General features: G+C 44.6%; 1 protein-coding gene across 2 annotated transcripts; it reads left to right on the forward strand.

Moving 5' to 3' along the window:
- The first annotated feature begins 383 nt into the window (after window positions 1-383).
- hoxb8a (homeobox B8a) lies at window positions 384-6,986 on the forward strand. Of its 2 annotated transcripts, none has more exons than XM_018698436.2 (2): window positions 384-1,618; window positions 6,247-6,986. In XM_018698436.2, the coding sequence occupies exons 1-2, from the start codon at window positions 1,186-1,188 to the stop codon at window positions 6,645-6,647; spliced, it is 834 nt and encodes a 277-aa protein (XP_018553952.1). In that variant the 5' UTR covers window positions 384-1,185; the 3' UTR covers window positions 6,648-6,986. The 2 variants fall into 2 exon arrangements, with proteins under 2 accessions (XP_018553952.1, XP_018553953.1); XM_018698437.2 differs by having other exon boundaries at window positions 392-1,618; window positions 6,250-6,986.
- The last annotated feature ends 2,668 nt before the right edge of the window (window positions 6,987-9,654 follow it).

Consider the following 9,654-nt stretch of genomic DNA (forward strand, 5'->3'; position numbering starts at 1 on the left):
CTACCATCACCATAATCAACCAACCTCAATCTCAGCTTTAAAGTTAAGATAAAAACCTCCGTCTCCTTTTGTTTGGTTGGAGGAGTAGTTGGTGTGTGTGCGTGCTTGTGTAGGCTGTGTGCATTTGATCAGATGCAAAGCGGCAGAACTCTCATTAACTCCTCCAACTCCTCCTCCGATCCGGCTTGATGCTGCTCCTATTCTCTCTCAACCCCCCTTCTTTTTTATTCTCCCTCTCCTCTCTTTCTCCATTCTTCTCTCCCTTTGCGTTACAAGAGGCGCGCGGAGCTCTTCGAGTAGACGCCGGGAGAATATCATCTAGGCTTACAGGCGCGTGCGGGCACAGGCGCAAAAAAGAAGAGAAAAAAGTGTAATAGACTTCATGTGTGTGTGTGTGTGTGTGCTCGTGCACGTTTGCCTATGTGCGTGGAAAAGCCAATGGGATGAAGAGCTGATAATAGATGCAAATTATCCCTGAAACCGACTCATACACACACACATACACACACACACACACATACAGGGCCAGGAGGAGAGGGAGAGATAGAGAAAGAGAGGGGGAGAGCGCGCGCCAGAGAGAACCAGAGAGAGAGAGAGAGAGAGAGAGAGAGAGAGAGGAAGAGAGAGCGAGGGAGAGAGGGAGAAAAAATATGAAACAACTCATTTGCAGAGGAGTAAATCACGGAAAACCCGTTTGAGAGCGCGACAGGGCTCCCGCTTACAGCGCTAACACCGGAATTGTGATGCGCACGAGCCCTTCCTCCTCTACTTCTCCTTCTCCTTCTTCTTCTCCTTCATATTCTTCTTCTTCTTCGCTGGAAATTTTATGGAATCGGCGTGATTGTTGTTATTGTTGTTGTTGTGGTGGTGGTGGTGGTTGTGGCTGTTACCGCTCTGGCTGGCTGCCGTCACCGTTACTCACATCGCAACCGGTTCGTCTGTTGTGGCCGTGAGGGGAAACACCACAACAACGGTCACCGACACCGGCAGCAGACCTGCCTCACTTTCTCTCTGTCTCCCTCCCCTCCGTCTCTCTCTCTCTGTGTGTCGGTGTTCCTTTGCCTCAACCTACACGACAGAAGCAGAAAAAGAGAAACATAACTGAAAGCCGCCGGTCGCTTTCCCTCAGCCCCGCTCTGCCGCCGAGCCGAACACAAACTGAAACAACAAACAACAACAAAAAAGATGAGTTCATATTTCGTCAACTCTCTCTTCTCTAAATATAAAAGCGGGGACTCGTTACGTCCGAACTACTACGAGTGCGGTTTCGCGCAGGACCTGGCCGGCAGCCGGCCCACCGTGGTGTACGGCCCGGGCTCCGGCGCCACCTTCCAGCACGCTCCGCAGATCCAGGACTTCTACCACCACAGCGCCTCTACGCTGCCCAGCAACCCGTACCAGCAGAGCCCCTGCGCGGTCACTTGCCACGGCGAGCCGGGCAACTTCTACGGATACGACGCCCTGCAACGGCAGACGCTTTTCGGGGCCCAGGACGCGGATCTGGTCCAGTACAGCGACTGTAAGCTGGGAGGCGCGCCGGGGCTCGGCGGCGAGGACGCGGAGGGAACCGAGCAGAGCCCCTCACCGACGCAGCTGTTTCCCTGGATGAGGCCGCAAGGTGAGGAAACGGAGGGACTGACTACAAGGGTTGTGTTCTTTTTATCCTTTGCCTTGTTCAAAGCATAGCGGGCAGAGAGTCCGTGTCAGGAGCTAAACTGTTCCCCTGGTAAGGGAGGATAGAAAACACAGAGGAAACAGTGGGAGAAAGTTGAAGAAGTTGTTTTAAAAGCAGCAATTTAAGGAGGGTATTTCCTGTGTTCAAAGTGGGAGACAAAAGCACGTTTATGGTTTTATTGGCAGCACCAAAACTTGTGAATGGCTTTAAGGTTTAATTGCCCCGGTCATATATCCAGGAAAGAAGCTCGAGGAGAGAGAAGAGAGTAGTCGAAAATATGATGGTGGAGGGGCTGAGAGGAGGGAGAGCTGAACCTCACATACTGCTTCATGAGAAAGCCCATCCAAAAACCAGAAAGCCCTGCTCTGAGCAGATGGGGAAGAGTTGTTAGATGTAGCATATACTCATTTAGACGTGCAGCTCTGACTCTGTCTGACTCGGGTTCAACTTATTTATTTTATATATATTTTTTATGACTTGCCTGTGGTCTCTGGGACTATTTGGCTGCACGATGGTCAGTTCCCCACAGGGTTAAAGACGGTGGGAATACATGTGTATGGTGTGTGTGTGTGTGTGTGTGTGTGTGTGTACGTGTGTGGAAAGAGCAAAAGGAAAAGGAGGTATTTTTACTCGCTTCTAGCACCTTCACAGCGTGTGTGATGTGTTAACTGTCTGATCCGTTTACTCAAATATCAAAATTAGCCGCTCAAGTAAATGTCCGTGTGGTTCAGATTTAAGCTGGTTTGCTCTTGTGTCTTGGTGTGTGGGTGTGCACGTCTGAACACTTAGTGGTCTTGTGTGTGTTTGTGACACACACAGTCTGTGAGTATAGATAAGACCCGATTGGTTCGATTTCATCAGACTTGAAATCACAGAAGAGAATTTCAAAATGTGTGTTGATAGATAGATAGATAGATAGATAGATAGATAGATAGAGAGAGAGAGAGAGAGAGAGAGAGAGGAGGGAGGGAGAGAGAGAGAGAGAGAGAGAGCAGTGAATAGATTGACATGTATAGTAGCCTATTTTGTTTGAGCCCATATTTCTTGTGTTGTGCTGTTGTGTGTGTGTGTGTGTGTGTGTGTGTGTGACACTGTATGAGAGAGAGAGAGAGAGAGAGAGAGGTTTATTGCTTATGTTCTTGGCTGTTCTTTTTTAAGTGGGACTGCAGACGGGTTATGGTCTGTACAGGACTTTGCGGTTTATGGTTACGATCATACAATAGAAAAATAAAAAACAAATAAACAACTCAGATCTGAATTCAGCCAGAGCTGCTTTTCTTTTGCACACCTGCTAAGCTAACATTAATAAGAGAGGCTAATTTACTAATTGCGGTTTTATAAGACATGAACAATTTTCCTGCAGCGTTTCCAATTCACTGCCTTCCAGCGGTGTTTTCCTGCTTGTGTATCTGTATTGAAGGTTTCCTGTTTGTGTTGCCTGTAAATTGTTATAATCTACATCTTTAAAGCCTCTGTTATGTTCCTCTAACACTTGTCCCCCCCCCGCTCCCCTGTGTATAACGGCTTTTCAAATCACTTCCAGCTTTAAATATGACCAACCAAACAGGCGCGGGGCTAAAAACGACTTGTTAAGGGGTTTAACCCTTCTTTACCAATGATGACAGTGATTAGGCCACTGATTAATAGTGTTCATAGAGTATAGTCGGACTTAACGGCGTGCCGATCCGGGTGCAAGCAGCTCCGATCATCCGGGGGCCGAAAAGTCGAGTCAAAACAGGAAACAAAGCGTGCCAAGCCGTGCAGCTCTGCACCGCTACGCGATAATGCTTTGTGCGCACGAGGTTACAGCCCGAGCGCGGTACGGTGGGATATTGTCTTTTCTCAGTGTAAAGATTTATTAGTTATAATAGCAGAAACAGGCGCACGGGCTTTTATGGGGGAAACGGGAGGATGGGGCACAGCGGCGGGAGGTGGTTACCACGTTTACCTCGGAAATTTCCCTTTAATGAGGAGGTGCATTTCATAATTTGTATTATAAAGAGGAAAATCGCCTGCTCCACACCTCCACACATTTTATGTTATAACCCCAGTATCGAAGGAGGCTCCTACTCATCGAATAGCCTCTGTTTTGAAATACTCCTGAGCCCCCAAGCTGGAGGTTTAATAACCGAGTCTGACTCTAAACTCGTGAATATGAGCCCATTTTACGACTTTTACCGCTGCGGTTAGAAATCTTGATAGATCATTTTCTCTGTACGACCTTAAAAATGAAAAAAAGAAATATTATAAAGATCTGATTAGGCCGATGAATGAATGTATGTCCGTAATGGCATCAGTATCTTTTGTCTCATTGGAATCTTTGTCGAGTGGAAACCTCGTTTCTCCTTCCTCCAAAATGTCAACTGCTAACTGCCATACATTTTGTTTAGGACTTATTTAATTGGCTTTGTAAAGGTTTCATATGTAATAGATTTTAAAAATGTTTCATAATCCCAAGGCTTGTATCATTTTCTCGAACAAACTGCATGTAATCATCCAGTTCACGTTAAGGCAAATGCCAAATTACTGACAAAAAATGTAGGATTTATTTCTCCAAAAGCTGTTTGATGCTTCAAGCAAGATATAGTGGAGAGGTATATATGATCGGCGTGATGCGGTGAGGCAGGGTTGGGGGGGGGGGGTTAAATTCCCCGAACATGTTGGGCCGTCAAAAACCCGTCGGATCAAAGCGTCCGTGCTGTTATTTTATCCAGGAAAGTGTTTCCCATTTCCCTTAATTCATGGCTGGTGACAGCGGTGAATGTGGCGCCCACTTTCCTTTAGTCTCTATAGCACGAAATCACGGCGCCAGCCTTGTGACAGATAACACATACAAGACATTTACATCACTTACAAGTTCATGCATTTCCATAAAGACTCCCTTGTCTTCTTCTTCTGGCTGCTTTAACATAAATAGCATCTCTGTGCCCATAGAGGGACACTATGTGGAAATCTAATGAGGCCGAGACAGTCGCAGCACTTTTTAAAAGTAGAGCCCATCCTGCAGGACCTAAGCTCGTGGCAGATATATAAGAGATACTGGCGATATTTTCACCGTTTTACCTGCAGGCTTTATGTCATAATATAATGTGATCAGTGCAGATAGACTATACAAGGCTTCTATGCGATTATAGTGACAAATGTGCCTCCATCAAAGTCATTGCCCTCTTCCTTAATTTAATCCTGAAACTTTACTGTCCTAGAGAGAGAGAGAGAGAGAGAGAGAGAGAGAGAGAGAGAGAGAGAGAGAGAGAGGATAGGTGTATGTAGGTGGGAAAAAAAAAACTCCAACTCCATCCTTACGTAAAGAAATACATGGCATCTGAGAATTCACTTTCCCCCCAACATGTCTTTTGGCTACTAAAAATATTTGAATTCTGTCAATTTTAAATTAGTTGTAGTTTGCTCCCTTTTCACCGTTTCACCGTTCTGTTTATGGTTATGAGCACACATCAGTACATTTGTCAGAATTTCCCCTCAGATCAGTGATTTAGAAGCAGCACTCTTGAGATAAAAGCTTTATGATCACTGGCATATATGACAATAATGACAAAGAGAGAGACCAACGCGTTAATGGAAACATAATCACTTACACTGTATGTATTAACGTGAGGACTGTGCTGCCAGGCCTTCGTGGTTACATGTGCTGTTGGTGTAAGCATGTATGATTTTAGTATCAGGCGGTCTGACGGAACACGGACTGTAGATATGATCAATTATTTTCCCAATCACGTGTCTGTCTTCTCCTGGTTCATAAAATGCAGGTGAATCACACTGTTTCACAGGTTCTCCACTGACGTCATTTTCCTCCCCGCTTGCCCAGTGTGTGTGTGTGTTTGTGTGTGTGTAAGAAAGGTAATGGCCTTTTGCGTGTTCATGAGGTATTGAGCATTTTATATTGCGTCTGTGTTTGGGATTCTCTGTCCGCGCTTTATCCAGAGCTGTGAAACAGAGACAGCGAAATAAATGACCTGTTGGTTTCAGTAAAGGTTTTTACAAATAATTTGTCTTCATATTTACTTTTCATTGTTTGCACTATTTTTCTAATTAAAAGTCTTTGTTCGAATTTGGCGTCAGCTCTGTTCTGATCTTTTACCGCGCAGGATCATTTTTTCTCCTTTAAAAGTGTTTACGATGTATTTATAGCATCAAATATTTATGTGCAGCACTGTAAGTGCTCAGTAGATCTGTCTTTGTTAGAAAAGAGTTTTTATAATGACTGCAGTTGGCTCGTGGTGCCGTGTGTGTTCCTGATGTCCTGATGGACTTATGTCTGAAGAGTAGTAGGAAAAATGTGTGTGTGTGTGTGTGGTGTGTGTGTGGTGTGTGTGTATGTATGTGTGTGTGCATGAGCGCGTCCTTTTATGGGATCCCTGGACACTACAGTCACATGAGGATTAGCCTAAATAATCACTGGATCACTGCTATATATATATATATATAGCATTTAGTGATCATTTATAAAAATGTATAAATAAATAAATAATCACTGGATCACTGATGTGTCTCTAATAAAGCCCCCCCTACAATTTCTCCCCTCTTTCTACCCCCCCCCCCCCCCCCCCCCCCAGTAGCTGCGGGTAGGAGGCGTGGCCGGCAGACCTACAGCCGCTACCAGACCTTGGAGCTGGAGAAAGAGTTCCTGTTCAACCCTTACCTGACCCGGAAACGCCGCATCGAGGTGTCGCACGCGCTGGCCCTGACAGAGAGGCAGGTAAAGATCTGGTTCCAGAACCGGCGAATGAAGTGGAAGAAGGAGAACAACAAGGACAAGTTCCCCAGCAGCAAGAGCGAGCAGGAGGCCGTGGAGAGGGAAAGGAGGGAGAAGGAACTGCGGGAGGGCGGCGGAAGTGGTGGAGGAGGTGGAGAAGGTGGGGGTGGAGGAGGAGGCCCGGTGGCGGTGGCGGGCACGGCGGGATCACAGGCCCCCGTCAGTGAGGATTGCTGCGAGAAAACCCACAAGCAAATGTAGGGAGGACAGCGGTGGATTTCGGGGGGTCGGGGGAGAAAGGTAAAGAGGGGAGAGAGATGTGAGGCAATTAGGGTGTACATGTTGGACAGGAGGGGTGAGGGTGGGTTGAGGCTGTATTTGTCTTAATTGAGGCCATCGGACTGCCCCGCTGTCTCCACGATCCAATCCATGGACAGAAACTTGTGAGTCTCCAAAATGGCGACTGATGAGCTGGACGGATTGAAGGGGGCCTCGTGGCCTCTGTCTGCTGACTGTAGAAATCGCGGGAAGAGAAAAAAAAATGCAATGAAGCAAGAACATGAACTTTAAATGATAAAATTGATTGGGGGGAGGGCAGGGGGAGGGCAGGGGGAGGGGGGGTCAATCCAAGTCAAACAAACATAGTCTACTCTAGTGTTTAAAACAAACAAAAAAATGAAAGAAAAATGATAGCTTCATTTCTTTGTGGAACAATTATCGTGGAAACATTTCTATATTGTTAGAAGTTTATCATTAACAATTTTATCTTTGGCAGCTGTATAGTTTTTAAGTTAAAAATGATGATGGTGCACTTTTTACTGTACTTCTCACTTATATGTTGTTGTTGTTGTTATTATGGTAATGATTGATGATGATGATGATGATGATGACGATGACGTAGCAATTAATGAAATTTCCAACAACATGAAACTGCCTATTTATGCCATTTTAGTGGGTCGGGTCTCTTTTTTACACTCTAATTGTCTTTTAGTTCGTTTTTTGATCGATGGTGTTTTATGTTGTCTTCCTTTTTCTCTTTTTGGGTAAAAAGCATGCGCACAGTGCAGATTAAAAAAAGAGAACATTCATAAAAATAAAAACGAGAAAAAAATGTAATAAAAATGTTGCTTTCTGCATTTGATGTGAGTCTAGTGGTTATAAGTATTGGTTTTATTGTACTGTTTAACTTTGGTTTCACTCTCAATGAGCAGTTATGGAGAAATTAAAAGTCTTAAGTATTAGTCTGCTCTCAATAATCAGAAAGTGAGATAGATAGGAAGGAATGTTTCTCCATCCTTTCCTTCACCTTTCTTCTCACACTCTCCCCTCTTCCCACCTCTTACCCTCTTTTTCTCCCTCACGTCCTCTCCTTAAAACCTAATTTCCTCCTGTCTTCTCTCCCTACACTCTGTCAGCACCCAGACTGATAGAACAGTTCAGTTCACGAGGCCAACCATTTAAGCCTTGACTCGGAAACCCCCCGCCCACACCCTTCTCAACCTCACACCCCCACCAGTCTACCCACACGCACGCACGTACACACACACACACACACTCCACATCCTATCCAAACATCATTTTATTTATGGTCCGGTCCTCCACCTCCACTTACATTATTACAGGCCTGTATACACTGCCTTCCATCATCATCACGATGACGACTTGAGGTCGGATTGTTTCCATATGGGAAGATCAAACACACTGAGCATGCATATATTTTCACATTCAGTCTTCATACAGTTTGGACCAGAGCTTGTTATTCAGACTTCAGTGGGGACCCACAGTGTTATCACGACACTTAAATCTTTGCTGATTAAGTTTCAAGTTTAATTCGGAAACAGATTCAGGCTGCACTTTTCGTCTAAGCTCCGTCTCTGGGGGCGCGTTGTTTGACAGACAGAGATGCTGCAGACTGCACACACACATCCAGAATTGCCTCCGTCAGGTGAAAATAATCTGACTGGCAGATAGGCACACAAATGCTCATTTATGACTGAGTGAAGACGCACAGTCCTCCACATGGGTTTCTGAACACAGTTTCCAAAATAAAAGTCCCCCCAAAATACATACAGCAGTGCTGTTGCTGTTCATTCCGCCTGGATATCATTATATCTCTGTTTTAACAAACAGACAGTAATGGACATCTTTGACTGCCCCATTAAACAGTTTTCAATCGTTAAAATGCTTAAAATGCTATTTAGTAGCCTGTTACATTTCCATTAAAGTTAGGAGACTCACCATAGCCAGATTCACACTTAATGTCCCCTTCTTTCAAACTCCATAACTTCATTTTTAACAGCAGAATCTCTGTTAAAATGTTTCACCTCAAACCAAAGCCAAGAAGAGAAAGCTATTTTACACTTTGGAAAGCTCCCTGTAAACACAGATATCATTGTACAGCTGTTTCCATAAGATGAGTAGCACTTCTTGTAACAAGTAAACTGATCTTAATGGATGAAACTGGTGGAGCACCACTTGAAGTTGTCCAAACACTTCTGTCTATTGACACTTGGTTTGTTTTAATGACAACACTGTAGTACATTTTTAGATAGGATTCTAGACTTAGTCAGGAACAGACATTCAGTGTCTAATATTACAATAACAATATGATGAACTGATACTCAAAAGTTGAATCAGAACATGGCCAGACTGAACTCTTAAGGGGTCCTTGGGCAAAAGTTTGCTGTTGAGCCCCAACTGACCCTCTCACACAGGGCACTGTACAGGAGGAGGATGGATGGACAAAACACTGGTCTTAACAGGGACACTATTGTTGGGGAGGGTAGTGAGCATCATCAACAATATTTCAACAGTATTTTTTACAGTTTCTCAGTGACATGTCTCCTGCAGTTGTAGGGCCGCAAATTCGTTCAGTCATCTTATCAGAGGATAGGGACAAACGACCCATATTGTCGTTTAGGTTACAGGGCTTGTTGTCTAAATGACAAGGCTACAACATTAGGTAATGATGCAAAACCTCTTTGTTTATACAGCCTAGTACATTAGTTATGCAGATTCTTGAATAAATTTGCCGTTAATAAAACCCACTGACAGGTATTTATGAGTTAAATGTTTGGTGAAGATGATAAGGCCTATAGGTGAGCGGTCATGTGATGTTAAGCACGGGGCAGTCGAATCCACCATTCCAACTGCATGAACAGCGCTATGAGACTTGTTCCTTTGAAAGGTTAAATGACTTCATGGTACCGTGAGGACGAGAGGTTTATTACACCCAAGCTTTGCTTGTGGGCTTTACGGAACTCACACA

The sequence above is a fragment of the Lates calcarifer genome, linkage group LG11 (genome assembly GCF_001640805.2).
Source record: "Lates calcarifer isolate ASB-BC8 linkage group LG11, TLL_Latcal_v3, whole genome shotgun sequence".
In the NCBI taxonomy this organism is placed as follows: Eukaryota; Metazoa; Chordata; class Actinopteri; family Centropomidae; genus Lates; species Lates calcarifer.

Excerpts from the sequence above, each read along its gene's own strand:
- hoxb8a (XM_018698436.2), top strand. The coding sequence starts at position 1,186 with ATGAGTTCATATTTCGTCAACTCTCTCTTCTCTAAATATAAAAGCGGG. Across the intron at positions 1,619-6,246 it reads TCCCTGGATGAGGCCGCAAG|TAGCTGCGGGTAGGAGGCGT; the intron begins GTGAGGAAACGG and ends CCCCCCCCCCAG.